The sequence below is a fragment of the Antennarius striatus genome, chromosome 18 (genome assembly GCF_040054535.1).
Source record: "Antennarius striatus isolate MH-2024 chromosome 18, ASM4005453v1, whole genome shotgun sequence".
Lineage (NCBI taxonomy): Eukaryota > Metazoa > Chordata > Actinopteri > Lophiiformes > Antennariidae > Antennarius > Antennarius striatus.
The window spans coordinates 5,767,215-5,785,117 of record NC_090793.1 but is presented as its reverse complement, the minus strand read 5'-3'; the positions used below and the strand labels follow the sequence as shown (position 1 = coordinate 5,785,117).

Here is a 17,903-nt window from a genome sequence, read left to right as displayed (position 1 = left end):
CTTGATAATCTGCTCTGAGTAATGAACAATGATACTACGATGAGAGTGAGTATCCTGAGAGATGTACGTGATATCACATTCTACCCACACTGCCACTCACATAACAGCCTTGCTTAATTTACATTTATACCAGGACACGTCCGCGTTCAGACTTGCTCAAACGAAACGAATGCCTCTAGGATTGTCATGCGAAATGTAATCGTATCACTTCGTCTGTGTGCCTTACCCTTCAGAAATTGGAGACTCCACTCGTTTAACGCCATTGAAACTTGAAAAAACAAAATAAGAAAAGTTCTTCATAGTGTAGCGGCCATTTTTTGTAAAGTCGTCCCTGATTGGTCGGGGTAAATACAAAGCCGTTTGCGATTGGCCCATAGTCTCCTGTTGACCGAAGGTGGACTCCCACAGTCACAAACGCTGGAAGCAAAAAATTCCAGCTACAAAATTGCACCATGCGCCTCCCTTGAATGGATCAGGAATAATCACCGGGAAACTGTTTGTCCTCAAATTATATTAATTCATGACAACGTCAGATCATCCTTGGAAACTCACGCTATGTTTTTACGTTGTGTTCTCGCGTTTATGGACAACAACCTTCGCTGCTGCCCGTTTTTAACTCCGAAAAACTACACAGGTAACTTTTTTTTAACTTTAGCCTTTAGCATTAATGCTAATCACAGCGAACAGCCTGATAACACAGTTGGTTTTGTTGTGGTTTTAGCCAACTGGCTTTTGAAGTATAATTTACAAACTTAATAGGGTATAAAGCAACTAAACTAATCGTGTTGTAAATTCACATTTTCTAAAAAAAAAAATAACGTCAACCGAGGAAGTAAAAGACTTGTGGCGGACGCGTGAGAGCCCCAGCTCGGCATGCCGTGTGAGTTGACCAGCTCGAAAAATTACAAATTCAAATTCGCCATCTGTAACTAACATACTCTGGGTTTCTTACCGGATTATGAATACTAGTGCGAGTTTAATGGACTTGTGCTTTTCATTTTTGTTTTTATTTGTGTATTGTAACATCGTGGTGACCCCTTACGGGACAAGCCAATAGGTTAGTTTTATTGTAACATCGTTTGAACATGCGACCGACTTGTATTTGTCCCCGCCACCCATCTGTAGTCTGCTTGTCGTGGGCCATTCCTGTTGATGTGCTCGATAGTGACAACAAGCCTTTACTGTTGTGGGAATAATATGGCTGTGATTTTTCACGTCGCTGACGTGAAAAATCACAAAAGTGAAAGTAGTCCTCGATTAGTCCTACATTTTTGACTATTACAGTAATTTTGTAAATGTTTTTGTGAACGCGCTTGTTCTGAAATTCAGTCGGTTTGATATTATTTCTCCATCTCTGACTTTTGAGCAGTACCACCTAGGAAAGTTATTGAAGCGAACGAACTGTATGTAGAATGACGTTACGGTAGGACTTGTTGCATGGTGTTGAATTTACCTCAAGTAATCACTGACGGTCTATTATTAATTACTGTGCAATTGAGTTATTGATTGATAAACAAAGTGATGTGCAAATGTGCGTTTTCCCTTTTCTATCTTAACAGAATCATTGCTTAAGAATGGAGCAAGCACAAATGGACGTGTAAAGTGGTCAGAGTGAATATTGCCCTTTCATCTTGCTGAGTAGACGTTTTTGATGTCAGCCTTAATGGATAGCAAGATTTCAAGTTTAGTCTAGCAATGGCATCACGTTGGGTTCATTCTCCTGAAGAAGAGAAACATCAAACAAGATCATCTTTTTGTGAGGTGAGTACAGTTAGAACCAAACCCCAGATTCTTCACATATGTTGTGAAATGATGAGTGACATAATTCGATTGGTCATCAGGAAATTGGTTTATATTATGCCACTGGTTTCCAGTTTGACACTTGACTCATCTATGTTGGCTTTAAGAGCTGCCTTTTTCACAGGCTTCATATTTATCTAAATAATTGGTGAGAATTTGTCTTTCTTGTTCCTTTGGTTAGCTCCTTTTGATGAAGACCTCAAAAGACAGTCTTCTTTTTCAGAACATTAGGTATTTTAAATTTAAATTTTGATTCTAGTTCTCACTAGAGGAAGTCAGAGGAGGCATTAGAACTGGAGCTGTTTATTCAAGGCTGGTCTTCTATATTTTTAAGATGTGACCCTTGTAATACCAGAGAGGACACCATCTGCTTCTATGAACGCTTGTTGTCGAAATAAATATCTTGATGGTAAACTAGATAGCAATCCTCTACTCATTGAAAGGAAAGGAAATCTATGAAATAGGTTTTTTTTTCATTCTGTTTCCTTAATCTGGTTTTCAGTTCTCTTTCAGTTCTTTAATTATAAAAATTATTCACAACTAGCGAGAACCTGTGAAAATTCCACAATAAAACAATAATATCAGACTTCATACCAAACATTTGCTACCTAGTTGTATGGAGCTAACGCTACAAAGCTAACGGAGAAAGCTCTGGCTAAAGAGAATTTCTCCTCTGGGGATCAATAAAGTTTGAATTATTATAATAATAATAATAATAATAAAACAATAGCCGACTGATGCTAGCCGAGCTTTTGCCTCAACACAACGTGTGACACAGTGATGTCGTATATGCTAGCACATAATCCTCTTAGATTACTTTACTACCTGAACAGTGATTTCTACATTTTACGTGAATGAATGAATGATGAATGAACTCATAAAGAAAGCAACAGTCAAACAAATATCCAACTGTCAAGCATGTTTATCAACGTGTCTTTGACGTGGAGCTGTTGTGGGCTAGAAAATAGCCGGTTTTAAATCTGTCCATTCTGTGTGTACATGTAGACGTGGGTCACACACACTAACTTCACAGCGGTTTTCATCGCAGGGAGACATCCCTTCGGATAGAAAAAGTTTTGGTTACAGCATCCACACGACAAGGCAGACCTGGCATTTTCAAAAAATTACATTTTGGCCAGCGTTTTCGTTCCGGATATCTGCTTTTTCGTGTAATTGCAACCAAAAGCCTCGCTGCCTGATGTCTTATGCCACATTGTTCTCGTGATTCCGTTAAAAAGGTGACAGCGTGAGGTTTTCAAGTGAGCTTATGCTCTCGCCCAAAAAACAAACAAACAAACAAACAAACAAACAAACACTGAGCTGACAGTGGGAGGTGTCAGCTCACCTCCAGAGCACTGCCAAGGTGCCCTCAAGCAAGGTGCCATCCCCCTTACACGTTGCTCATTTGGGGCGCACCAAGCAGGTGCTGCCCACCCCTCTACCTCCCTCTGCATGCGTACAGGCCCCCCTGTGTGTGTTTGTTTGTTCAGGGCCTATATACACTAACATATGCATGTGATTGGATTTGACTAACTAGAATGTTAAAGTATACAAAATTAAAATATAAAAATAAAAAATAAAACTCATTTATAAAGCAGCCAATAATTACCACAAAATATACTAGCACAAATTCAAATGAATGAATCCCGCTATCAACTGAGAGGAAACACAGCATTTTTACAGAAGAAAGCCAGAACAACACTAAAAATATTGTAATTATCTTTTGGTGGTGTAAAACTTTGGAACAAACTGGACAACGAAGTTAGGAGTCTAGGAACGCTACCTGCCTCTAAAAAAGCATTTAAAAACGACTTTGCAAGGCTATAGTTCTTATGCAAATGAAGGTTAAAGTCTTACACTGTTATGGCTTATTAAATTACATGTGTCATGCCTGTGAAAAAATATTACTGTGACCTTAAGGTAGCAATCGAGACAGTGAACGATATTTAAATTAGTAGTCAATACATGCAAGATGTTATGACAATAATCTAAATGTGACATTCAATACAGTATATGAGTTTGGTTGACAATGTGTTGCACTGAGAGAGATTTTGTTGATTCCGGGGACAGGGATTTTACAAGCCAATGGTTTCTACCTGTCAACCCTTTTTTTTCTTTTTGGATGATGTTATTGATGTTCCAAAACTGATGAAAGTGAAGTCTACTATAATAACATGTCTGGAAAGAAAAAAATTAACTGAATAAATAAATAAATAAACCTATTGGCTTTTATTTGAATGGTCTAATATTAAGCTCCCATGTTGTTTTAACAAACTAAGACCCGTTGACCTGTCTATCAACTCGTAATTCAGAGGTGATGTTACGGTTACACAGAAACGACTCCACGTAATATATATTTTCAGATGTTGTTACATAAGTATTTATTTTTAACTGCTACTACTTTTAACCAAGCCAGAGTTGTGATTGTTAGTTCAGTGGAAAGTTTTTTTTTCTTACAATGCTAATTTTACCAAGGCAAATGGACTAGTTTTTGTACCTTACCGTGAAGAAATGTTATTTCAGAAGGTGGTTTAGATGTATTTTTCTGTTTATGAGCGTGTTTTAGATGTGATTTGCTTTTGATTAGTAGGATGGTTGGGGAAATCTCAGGACAATGCAGTCAATCAGAATCAGAAATCTCAGCACAATGCAGTCAATATAAATATGTCTTTTAGCAGGCCGCCTAATTACACTACTGGAAAAACAATTTTTATGTTAATTTTGAGTCTGAATCAGAAGAGTTCAAGGCAGATTGGAAAAATGTGGACTCAACTGAGCAAAAGACTGTTAACCTTTCACGGTAACCTTCATGACATCCATGTCAGGATATTTTTCCTCCTGTTTCACTTTCAGTAATGTAGTAATGGCGAATATAGTCCAACATGAGGGGTTGACTTTTGTTTAGTGTTCCACTGGTAAATTTGTGGCAACTGCTCGACTGGTGTTGCGTATGGGGTTATTTAGTTGCATAAATTATATTACTGATACCCTCATTAACTGAGAGCTGATTTATTTTTGTACATATGATAAGGCCTCAGTGGATGAAGGCCATCGCTGCCATAGTTGTAAGACTGTGAAAGAATATACTGTGCAATAGTTAAGGCACCTTCTTGGCTAAAGCAGAATTAAATATGTACCATTTAAAAAGACAGCGGGCAAAACAGTGAAAGAAAATGGATGAATTTAAAATAATTAGCTATTGACAGTAAACTAAGAGAAGAAAACATCCACTAAAAATGTCAGCTTAAGACGGGGCAAGGTCTGGTGCTCCTTACCTTCTAAACACAGGATGGACAGCCACCTTTTCAATGGGATTTATTTTACCATGTCATCTAAGTCCTAACAAATTGTTGCTCACTTTATATTTGTAACCATAGATACAAGCACTACTGTGTCGCACGCCACGCCTCCTTTTCTTGAAACAAGCCATCAGCTGTCCAAAACCACACACTTAGGGTGTTGTTATGATGTTTCGTTAAATATAAATTGGCAATCACAGTGTACAGAAGGTTTTAGTTGCTGTACTGTTGATCTTTGTGTAGAAAAGGTCAGAGTGGGACTGGTAGTGCCACCATTTGTCTATTGTTTCACTTTTGTGCAGTGTTGTGCAATTAAGAACTGGTACCAGTTCATTTCCAATTCTAAATACCCATTCATATTCTCAATTATGGTTTAATTGTTTATTTAATTTTGAAAGCCAAACAGTTCTAACAATGTTGTATAACAAAAAATAATTTTTATATTTAGAGAATGTGTAAGAGTTCCAATTCCTGATGAATCAAGTTTTAAGAAGCAACATTCAAGTTAAAAGGTTTTTGAGTTAGTATGGGAGTTTGTATTTATCAGCTGAACACTGCATAGTTTTCAAACATTGCAGTCCAAGTCAGCTTTATTGTCAAATTTACCATATATGCACGACATACAGCACAGATGAAATTGCAGTCCTCTCTGACCCACGGTAGACAGTACAACAGGCAGGACAACGCACACAGTACAACAGGCAGGTCAACACAGGCAGGACACTCATATTTTGAGTTTTCATGACAGATGCTGTTGGATTTTCTATAGTAGAGTAGGGTAATTATTGTATCTGATTATATCGCAAGTTTAATTTCTGTTGTACATGAAATAAATTACTTTTATGGAAGATAAAGTGTAATCCTTAAAGCTCTGTATGGGATGTTGACAAACAGACCACCCTGTCAACACAATCTTGGACTAATCAAAACTCATTTAAAGCTAAATTTAGGCTGGCTGGATTTTTCCATTATCCCCCTACACAGGCATTGCTTGGCTAAATAGATAGATACGTTTTTAGTCCCGGAGGAAATTAATGATATTAAAAAAATGAAATTGATCTTCAATTGGGTAGAAAATGTTACTTCCTGTGGCTTTAGTGGAAAAAATTAGACATGGTTTTTCCTTTCGCAGTTTTTATACAGTAATTATTCCCATATCCAGTCTTCCAATGTGAGGGCTAACTCCCAGCTTTGGTAAAACTTCGTGAGAGAAATAAGTAAACAACTTTGTTTCTGGATTTGTTTTCTACAGGAAACCGAAAGAAACAATACATAAGCCTACAAAGTGTTAAAGCATATGCTGCTGTTAGGTTGCACTGTGTGGGCCATGGTTGAATGAAAGGGCGTTTAACAAAGAATCAAACATGAATGGTAGTCACAGGAATCCGTCACATCTGTGTACAACTGTGTTGCATGCATGAAACACACCACTGGTCTACATAGGCTCAGTAATGATGCTCCGTACCTTTTCTTGCACTACAATGCTGGAATGCTGAGGACATGCCATCGGCCCCCTGGATCATTATTTCAGGCTTTTCACAGTTAAGTGCTTGGTTTGGATTAGATGTGGTGTAGAATGTAACATTCCACAGAGAATGAGGTCTCATCACATTTTAAGGCTCTGCACTTGTTGGATGTTTTAGAGCAGATGTCATGCAGTGCCTGTAATGTGTCATGTGCTGATGACATCAGAGTATACTGTCCATTTTTGCCGTTTCATATCTACTGACAACAAAGCAAAGTAGAATTTTTTCAGTGTGCGCCCAGCCTCTAGATCTTTTGCTAAATCAAATGAAACACACAGACAATACAGTAAAAACAATACGAACACTATAGACATTTCACTATACCCATACTTAACTAGGCCTATTTATTTTTTATTTCTATTTATGATTTTCTATTTATATATTCTTGATGGGTTATTTATTACTCTTTCCATTTGGTGTTGTACTACTTTCTATGTGCTGGTGCTTTCTGTGTGCTTTTTCTGTGCTTTGTCTACTTACTGTGCTGTGTGCGACGGATAAATTAATTTCCCTGACGGAACCTCCTTAAGGGATAAATAAAGTTATACTCTACATCTCTACTCATCATTTAAGGGACCGTAAACTCATTTTAAGTGACATATGTTATTCATCATTATGAAAAATAGAAGAAAAAATACATTTTATATGTCTAGCATCATCCCTTTGGTCAGAAAACCTTAAAATCTTGGTTGCAGTAGCTTCCGCATCCAGTGGTCACGTGGGCGTCATACGTCATTGGCGACATACTTACTTAGCTTGGCAGCCATAGAACACAATGCGATCACCGAAGCGATAAACCCGATAAAAGTCATGGTTACCTGCGAGGTGAACGGTTGCCAACACAACAGAATGAAAAGACAAGGACCTATCCTTCTTTAGAATACTCACTACTAGGAAGGAAATGGAGAGCATGAATAAACAGGGTCAAAATGACCAAGATCCGAGGATCTGTCATGAGCACTTTATCTCGGAGGATTTCCAAAGAGATTTGAAGGTCAGATCATTTTCGGACAACCCATAGTATTTATAATCAATTCCCAAGGTTTATTGGATAATTAATTAATGTCTGGAGCTACTCAAGGTATTGTGTAAATGTTTTTATGACCAGATTATAAGTAAAGAATACCAAAAGTGATAGACAGGTCATTTTACTGTGAAAGAAATAAAATATACAAAACCAGCATGTCAGGCCCTGATCCTGTTTGTTTTGCTAGCTTGGGAGTTTCTGTTTAGTGGTAATGTAATTTGTGCTAGTGGTCAGAGCAGCCCCTTTAATAAGGTAGTTATATGACTGAGGCAAGCATCTTGACAAGCATCAATAGTGCCCCATAGACGGGCGTGGAGGAGATAATCTGGTAATTTTCCAAAACAAAGCATAAAGTTGATTTCATGTCCATTTCATTTCATCGTTCATAATGAGATAATAAAACGTGAGTAATTTAAGGTTTGTATTGTTTCTGTGTGACCCAGTACCAGTTGACCCATGGATTGGGACTGGTACGGGTCTGGGGATTGGGGACCACTGAGATATGACCTAGTAGCCCTCAATTTTAGCAAAATCAGTTTGAACGATTGATTTTTAAAAAGAAATTATTTATTTGCCAGAGGCAGTTCTGTCAAACCTCTTATTTGAAAAGCGTGAAATTCGCCTCGAAAAAGTAATTTGTTGTAACCCCTATCTGAGAAATTATGTTAATTGTAATCAATGTTGACTCCTTTTTGACCTTTTAGTGCACTTATTTGAAATCACTAGTATCTGAGGTTTAAATCTGAGCCTCGAGTTGTTCTGCATCATCTGTCCATAGTAATGCCTTTTTTATTAAAGGAGAGGAAAGGGAAATTACTAGGGATGAACGAGTACACCAGTATCTGTATCTGTTCTACCATCGAAATGATCTGTATCCGTATCTGTACTTGGAATGGGCGGGACTTAAACCGGAAGTTGGTGTGGGTTGACTGGAAATGGGTGGGGCTTAAATCAGTACATTATTTTAAGTCTGAAATTGATACAGATTAATCATAAGTTGCTATATTGTTTATTTTAAAACTTTACAGAAAAGTCTCAAAATTGAGATTCAAATAAATGGTTTTGATCACAAAAGTAAGAAAAATATTTACAGAACAAGTTTTTTATGAACTCAGAACATGAATACCAATACATCCACTCTTCCACAAGGGAGGTCAGACATGACCCCACTGACTGATTTTCTTCAACAGCTTCGAAATGAAAAGTTGCGCATACCTGGAATATGAATGTATTGCAATAAAACATGTTTGTGATTTATTTTTTCATTTATTGGAAGAAATTGCAGCATAAAAAGCAGATCCCCTCTCACTCTCTGCATCTGTCACAAACTACTTGCTTCTGGCTGTGACGGTTGCATACAGAGCTACTGTATTTGACAACAGCAATCAGCGGTTTTGTGATCTTTCTGGGACACAACCTGCAACTCACGCTGGCAATGTGTGTCTGTTCCCTGCAGACTGGTCGCAGCACTCATTGTCACTCCGATCTTTTCCATTGCGGCTGTGATGTAGGTTGGTAGGTTCGGGTTATCTTCCAGTCGACTTCTCATGCGAGGTGTCGAGAGCTCTGTGAGGAACTGTCGTCATCCGTGGGTGATGCCTGTGTAAACTTCAAGGTTCTGAGCCCTGAAAAGTGTATAGGCATTCAGGTCAACTTGCCATCAAAGCGTAAAAACCGGCAAATGTCTTCAAATCTTCGAATTAACATAGCGGACTTGTACAATGGGTTCTGCAGAGGACTCTCGAAAAGCGTATGGACTGGCACATCCCAGTTCTTCTCGCTTCCTGCAAGAATGGCCAATCCAATGAAGGCCACAAGCTCATCTTTGATAACATTTCTCCACTCTCACCCCCGTGTCTGAGGCTGCTCTTTCTCCTCCTTGTTTGTGCATGTCAGCACCTCTTCTATGATATCATCAGACATGAACCCCTTCCATGCATCTATTGGGGAGACAGTACTAAACCCAGGTACAAGTCCTGACCGAATATGTTGAAATGTGTGACTTGGTGTTGCAGCCTGTCTGGGGGGTAACACTGCCTAGTATTAGCCCTTGTGGCTCCAACGGTCCGGCACAACATCCACGGTCTTTTCAGACGACTCATCAGGGGACTCGTGTGTGTCTGACAGCCCTTGTTCAGTGGGGGGACAATAGAACGGTTCTTCAATATCTGAGATGTCAGAATCTGAGTCAATGACATCGTCTGGCTCGTCATTCCATCCGTCCTGGATCATTTGCAAGACACGGTCCACAGAGAACGGAGCTGGCCTCCTATTAGCCATTTTACTATGGATGAAATAAACACATTTAACTGTTAAAGTGATCACACTTTAAAATATACCACCAAAAAATTAGGTTAGTTTAAAGAGAAATAACTTAATAATCATACGAGCCGGCAACGGATGTGGAAGATGTGTGCGGTGCAGGAGAGGTCGTTTGGCTCGCTGTCGGCCCCAGTTGTGCGTGTGGTGGTGTTGCTGGATGTTGCAAACACCTGCCAGGCTGCTGGAGGCTGGGAACGGATGTGCGAATGCCAGCCATCCTGCTGGAGGCTCGGGTTGTGTGTTTGGAGTCTGCACAGGGCTGCTGAAATCAGCTCCCGGTTGGAGAGCTTGCTGACACCAGGTGTGTGTATTGGAAAGTTCCAGCAGAAGTGAATAATTGACAACAAGTGTCTGGGTGGGACAGTGAAAGTGGCTAAAAAGTAAAGGTTCATACAAAAATCCATCAAACCTATTTGGGGGTCATGTGTGACCCCACTAGTGGATGAGTGGGTTAGTGAAACAAAAACTATAATTTCTTAATAATTTATTAGGTTTTAAAAAAAGAAAATGGCCTCATGTAACAGAAATATTTTATGAGGAATACCTGGAATCAAACCTGGAATATGACTATATTACAAGCTTTTATTTTGAAGCTGCTGAAGAAAAACAACCGATCGGGTCATGCCTTATCCCACATGTGCATCTAAGAGCTAAGGTGTGTGTACGTGTGTGTCTGTGCATGTGCGTGTGACTGACCGACTATGTGAGGGGGAGAAAGAAAGAGAGTGTGTGTGTGTGTGTGCACGCGGTCTACATAACAGTTAAAATATCTTTACAGTATAAAAATTATTTGAACTGAAGTGAGAAATTGTCAAACTAAGAGCAAGCAGGTAAAATAAAAAAAATGACTGGAGTGGAGGCAGTGACTGATATGACACGAGCAGTTTTCAGCTCTGTCTGGTCAAATACACCACTTACATGCAACAAAACGAGAAACAAGTTCACCAAATAACCTTAAATACACCAAAATAGAGGCAAGCTGAAGAAAACCTAAGGATAGCAACGTGAGCTACAGCGAAGGAGGACCGCAGGAGCGCGGTCTCTCAAAAAAAGGCGCACTAGATTTTTTTCCCTAGTCGGACCAGTGCTCCCAAATATATTTAATAGTCGCACTGATAAAAATTTCGATGCATATGCGACCAAAATGGGCACAATTTCAAGCCCTGTTCTAGTAGTCAGAGATTGGCTAGACTTGCAGACATGAGAGGAGCTTGTCAGGCTTTTCAGGCATCCAGGTGATCTATTGTCATATCACCAAAAGCGTTTCTGTGGGTATGGATCTGAATGTTCTGTAGTGGTATTAAAGCGCCCAGCACTTGCACAGACAACATAGAAGAGGCAGTATCACATAACATCCACAGCTTGGTTATACACAAGATAACCTGTTTTGCTAGTTTCATTAAACTGCATGGGTGTCAGCTGCACCTGTAGCATACTGCTGTCCCTACTCTTCATAATGTAATGTGTAATGATCCAAGGATATTATTTAGGTGCCTTTTTCATGAGGGCTTGAAAAGCAGGTCACTGTTTGCTGGAAAGCAGTGTGACATTTTGCAAGGGGTTAAATCATTATGTGTCCATTGGACCATAGGGATGTATTTTCCTTTTACACATTCAGAAAGTGTGTGTGAGACAGTTTGGTGCTATAAAGTGCCAATAAATAAAATGCTACTTAGGCTCATTTAATAAAGTTTTCAGACTTATTCACTACAATAGCTGAATAAAATGGGGGAAGTGATGTGTTGAAAAAAGGTTGTGGATGGTGTTGCAACTACAAAAATTACAAATGCACTGAAATGACACTAATGTTGGACTTTTTATGTTAACATGCAGAAGTTTTATTCAACATATCTGCCCAGGCAGAGATGCAAACTCATCAAATTCCTCATATTGTGGGGAGCAGTCTTTCATGGGCCAGGGGTAGGGTTTATTTGAGACGGGTTAAGGAGAATTTTTTTCCATTGTTGAAATATAAAACCATTTGAACAGAGATGTTCAAGGAAGTCTTAATGGAACAGGAAATATGATATGAGAACATCTGAGTAAAGGCATTTTGCTGCACACATAAAACCACTGAGGTGTGGGGCTATAAGTAAAGCAAGAGTGGACATCTAAAACTATGAAGTCTGATGTGCTCTTCTGTCCATCTGTGAGAATAGAATGTTATGACATTATTGTATATCCTGTGCAGCTAGGAATGATTTTTAGAGCCCCATCTCCAAATCTACAAGCTTGTTGCTGGTTTTGGTCTTCTTCTTGTCCTCTTTCCTGTTAACTCCACCCTTCACACTCTTTTACTAATTTATGCACGATCTCTCCTCTGAATGTGTCCAAACCATCGAAGTGTGCTCTCTTTAACTTTGTCTCCAAAATATCTTGCCTTTGCTGTTCCTCTCATGAACTCTTTTCTGATCCTATCCAACCTGGTCACTCCTAGAGAGAGAACCTCAACATATTCATTTCTGCCACCTCCAGTAAGCTTCCTGTCTCTTTTTCAGCGACACTGTTTCTTATCTGTAAATCATGGCTGGCGTCACCACGGTCTCATAAACTTTGCCCTTCATTCTAGCAGACTGTTCTGTCACATAAAAAAACTGACACTTTCTCCCACCCATTCCAGCCTGCTTGAATCCATTTCTTCACCTCCTTACCACACTCACTGTAGCTCTGGACTGTTGACCCCAGTATTTAAGTTCCACACCTTCGCTATTTCTTCTCCCTGTAGCCTCACCGTTCCTTCTCCACTCCTCTCATTTATGCACAAATATTCTGTTTTACTTTGGCTAATCTTTGTTCCTCTCCTCTCCAAAACATGTCTTCAAGACACTGTTAACTCTTATTTTAAAATGAACCTTACTCCATTTCTCTTGCCATCAAAATCATATTAAAATAATTTAAATTATGCTCCTAAGCTTTTAGACTTACTGCCTACAGCACTTACTGCCTAGACTTAGACTGCATAGACTAGGTCTAAAGTTGACACTGGCTTGTGCCCCCATAGGAATGCATTAATAACTCCACTTGTAATTATTTGGCATAGTTTTAATAACTTGGTTTTTCCAGCCCTTGCACTGCAACAGTTTTAACGGATATCTGTCACTTCGGCATAGAAGTGAACGGAGGACTAATTTTGATTACTTTCTCTTCATTTTTCTTCATATAGAATGATTCCCCAGAGTGGAGAGGCATGGCCGATTCCTCTGCAGTGCATTACTCAACCGAAGAGGAGTTCTCATGGCCAAGACCTAAAACCGTGCTTCTGCGTCGGACTTCCCAGGGCTTTGGCTTCACTCTGCGGCACTTCATTGTGTACCCACCAGAGTCAACCACACATGGCTTTCTGGTAAAATCCATTATTATAATGATTATTAAACCTTTAATGCGTTTCATCACTTCAGTGTAGTTTTTTTTAATCATATATTACTTCACCAAGTCAATAAAGAGCTCAAGTCTCAAATGCTGTGGTCGAGAGCAACACATTCACTGGGGTGTTTTTGTTTTCATAGGAGGACGAGCATGGCCAAAGAGGTAAGCACAAAAGCCAAATGTTCCTCTGTATGCATGAACTTCATCGTTGCAGAGTCAGAACAGTACCGCTGACTTCGAATGACTCTTAATCCGTCTACTCTTTGCCTCTTTTTGCTTCCTCGTATGATAATACAATGTCACTCCCATGTGTCACTGACCTTTGTGGAAGCATGAAAGGTTTGGTCAGCACCACCTGTTTCTGTCCTACCAACCAACCTCTTCGTATTGTTTCATGTTGTTGTTCTTACCTCTTTTCTCCCCAACCATACTAAAGGCTTTCAGAAAGAGATGGCCTCAATTTCAATGGGTTATGTGCATTTGACACTCCCCCCCCCTTTATTCCTCTTATCTGTATGTTTCTCTCCAAAAGAGACAAACTTTACATAAAACCCAGACAGGAATTATTATCTGTGTAGTTTTAAATACAAAGCCGTGTTATTTAACTTAAGAATATTTACTAAACCCTTATAGTGAAGTCAAAATTTGAACACGACCATTGTCCACATTTTAAAGCAAATGTTTTTGTTGTTAGTCTTTTTGTCTTGTCTTGCTGTCGTTGTCCACAAAACACAAGCAAAGGTATTAGCCAGCAGTTGTGTTTCACGTGATTAGTGAAAGGTGGACCTTTTGCTTTTATGATTTTTTAAAAAATGGTTTGAAATCAATTACTGAAAGCTTTTTTAAAAAAAAAAAGTTACAACCACATTTATCATGACTTCCCGATCTACAGAATTAAAAATATTAGTTTTGTTGAGCTACTTGAACACTGTCAATAATAAGTTTTTGTTTCATTCATCCTCACCAGCATCAGGTCTTGTCCAATACACCACAGTTTTATCCTTTTACCTAGCAGTATGTTAATTATGCTGTTGGAAGTCTCATTTGAATTTCTAACCTAAGTGTCAAGAGATGCAGCATTTTCCGCACTATAAGGCGCACTGGACTATAAGGCGCACCCTCAGTAATTTGTTTGTTTTACTATTTATTTCATATATAAGGCGCACCGGATTATAAGGCGCACACATAAAAAATAAATAACATTTATTTGATAAACTGCAGGGGCTGTAGTTGCGCAATCCGTCCACTAGATAGAGCCGTGCTGCTCAGGCAGTGATGATTACTTTCATGACTTCTTAACTACCTTTGAATGGCCCTTATTGTTATGTCAATAAGCCATTCTGAGCCTCATCAAGGAAACCTGATCACTTGACCACTTTGCCATCTTAGAAAGAAGTCAACACGCATATTAAAAAACCTGACATTAAAAACTGGTTAAATTCATTAAGAGTGCAGTCAGTGTGAACAGAGCGGATTATTTCCTGATCTGAAGTTCAAAGCAGATATTTAAGCTCAGACGTTTGTCTTCTTTTATTAATTAAATATTGTTTCGATCGATCGGTAGTCCAGTCGGAGGTGAGGTGCAGCTATTTGCTGCTGTGTGTCCTAAACAATTTTTTAACTAGTTTTTAATGTCAGGCTGCTAATTTACTGGTAAATATGACGCTGTTTTACTCCTAGAACTGACTTTAACGTCGGTGTCTCACCTCCGTGAATCTCACAGCACGTTGCTGCAGACAGAATACATAAGCCTGAATGCGCCCCTCCGCCGCCCGCCCAGAGCTATCAACTACATTTGTAAATCAGTGCAGCACACCAGACACCTTTGTCTAGCAGTGACTCTGCTCGTGAAATTTCAAAAAAGGCTGGAAGTTCAGCTTTGAGGGTCTTTCATTCATCTTTATGCCAGTTTTTTCGTGTGTTTCCAGAGACTAATAGAATGGACCGTCACTAGATTCCAGATGACAACAAAATGGCATTTTTAAGACCACTTAAGTTAAAAGTGGGTTATTTCCGATGCCAAATAGTTAGGACATACTGAGATCAGTCAGTCAGTCAAACTTTATTAATAGATTCGTTGAAAGTTCCTTATGTTTTAATACGTAATCACCGGTGCTCCTACAGTCTCCTCTATAGTCTGAGAGCAGCTCAGTCAGAGCCGGGCCTTCGGTGACGCCCCTTGACTACCGTTGTTAGGGGGCGTAGGCCCAAGTGCCTTGTGAGCGTGCTCGCCTGGTGTCGGAGTGCGGCATGACTGGCGGCCAGACTGCCGGCTTTTTGTCAGCGATCATGTTTTTAACCAATATTAATATGAATATTAATCCATATATAAGACGCACCGGATTATAAGGCGCACTACAGGTTTATTAGAAAATTTTAGGCTTTTAGGTGCGCCTTACAGTGCGGAAAATACGGTAAATCTTAAAATTTGAAAGCCTCCCCTGAGACTCTTCTTGAATGATCAAAACATGCTCCATATGTTTGGGGGGCTTTTCCAAGAAGAATTTATTTCTTCAATAAAACGTCCACTGAAATTGATTCTCAATGGAAATTCTTTTCTTGTTGAACATGACACAGACCTGCATTACCACTTCTCAACTAACAGTGTTTACTGGCAAAATACAAATTGATCTCATTCATGCTATTTCAGTAGTGATTGGAGAAGAGATCAAAACAGAAATCAATGTAATGGTGGCTGAGACAACAGATGTGGGTAACGCCGCACAGCTCGCACTTGTCTTGCGCCCCAGTGGATCACGTGTCAAGGAGTGTTGATGTCGTTGCTGCTTATTTTTTCCTTTCTCGAGGAATATGAATGTATGGACAAAGTTCTGGCACATTGTTATGATGGCACAGTGTTATGATGGCACAGCAGGGAGTTGTTCTGTGACAGTTGTGTGATGTCTACAAAAGTTGTGGCTGTGGGGTTCTTCTGTGCGAGTGACAATAAAATAAGCAGGGCTGATGCCTCTCCAAACCTACCTGTTTTTGTTCGATTTAAGAGAAGTTTATAATATACTCTTAAGGTCTCGAACCCTACGTTGGTGGCAGTGGTGGGAGGCGCTTAGTATTATGAGATGTAATCAATCAAGTTTGAATAAATGCACGGCCTGCCACTGGTTTCCTCAGTACTTGAGTATGGGTATAAATGAAAGTGACATAGCACATTCAATGCAATACCATAACATGTACTGACATAATTTTAGTGTGTAATTATTAATTATTATTTGAGACCATTTGTACATCAATTATTTAAAAAAAATGTTGTAATGTAATATGATGACTAACAAGTTTCAACATTTGTAATTTGTTTCTTGATACTGCCTTAAATGGTAATAGAAATAATCCCTAAAGACAGATTACATACAGCATTCAAACTTCATGCAATAGTACAGGGCAGACTGCTGCTCCTGAAGGCATGTTTTACATTCATAAAACAGAGTGGAAGGCCTTCACTCAGTTTAAGCAAGCTTAAGAATACTAAAGAATCCTGGCACTTGTATAATGCTGGCCACCGGCTCACAAGCAGCAAGCCAGAGCTTTAGGGGGAATAAAATAGACAACCAGCGATTGCTAAATCAGAGTGGATCGGGCGGAAGAAGCCACACTCCTAAATCTCTTATGCAGTTTTTTTTATTAATTCATTTTAGAGTTAGATTTTTCTTTCAGTGTCACTGCTCAAATAAACAGACTTGCTTTTTAAATCCTGCTTCAAAGCGGTGATGTGTTGTAATTGTCAGCGTTTGTGTGTTCATCCGTTTGTCCATCCGTCAGTTAGTCCACCAAATCTTTGCAACCATTGCTGGTAGAAAGATGAAACAAAAAGCATATTACTTGGGCGACAACGGGGGTGAAAATGAGATGTTGACCTGGAGGAAACGAGGTCAAGATCAAATTTTAACATTTTGTACACTCTGGAACTGCATAAGATAGAAAGACAAGGGAGAAGGCGAATGTAGATCAAAGCTACTGCTTTGATCTATGACAGTAGGTCAGAAAACTAGCTTTGATCTTTGACTTGTGCAAGTAGGTCAGTATAAAATTTTAAAATCAGGGGTGTCGTGGGATGTTGCAGTCTGTGACTGCATTGGTTCTTGTTCACTTTGATGTCATTGAAGCAATCCATGGGATTTTCCGCAGTCAGGAAAGAATCTAGTTCTTCAGCCAGTATTGTTCCAGTGTGTCTGCTACTGTCACTGTGGTCCGCTTGTACCTGTTGCATAAATTTCTCAAGTGCCATGCAGTCTAGTTCTTTCAGTTTGGGTTCACAACATCATCCAGATGCACTCTGATCTCGGTGCACTCTGAATACCACCAGCTGTTCTAGGAGCTGCTTCTTTGTGGCGACCAGTTTCATCGATTCAGAGTTGACTAGGGCGCAGTTTGATGAGCTATTAGATAGATAGATAGATAGATAGATACTTTATTAATCCCTGAGGAAATTTTACATACCTGTATCCACTGCTCAGGCATTACATACAGAATAAATACTAGATAAACACCAAGACAAAAAGAAACACTGACATCACAGGACATAGCACAAGACATACACTACACTAACAG

General features: G+C 39.3%; 1 protein-coding gene across 2 annotated transcripts in view; it reads left to right on the top strand.

Moving 5' to 3' along the window:
* Positions 1-446: 446 nt before the first annotated feature.
* Positions 447-17,903, top strand: part of arhgap21b (Rho GTPase activating protein 21b) — a 42,723-nt gene continuing 25,266 nt past the window's right edge. For both annotated transcript variants that reach the window (XM_068339999.1, XM_068339997.1), the window contains exons 1-4: positions 447-634; positions 1,560-1,761; positions 13,138-13,317; positions 13,481-13,502. In XM_068339999.1, the coding sequence (XP_068196100.1) occupies positions 1,696-1,761; positions 13,138-13,317; positions 13,481-13,502 (268 nt within the window). In that variant the 5' untranslated portion in view covers positions 447-634; positions 1,560-1,695. The remainder of the gene's footprint in view (positions 635-1,559; positions 1,762-13,137; positions 13,318-13,480; positions 13,503-17,903) is intronic.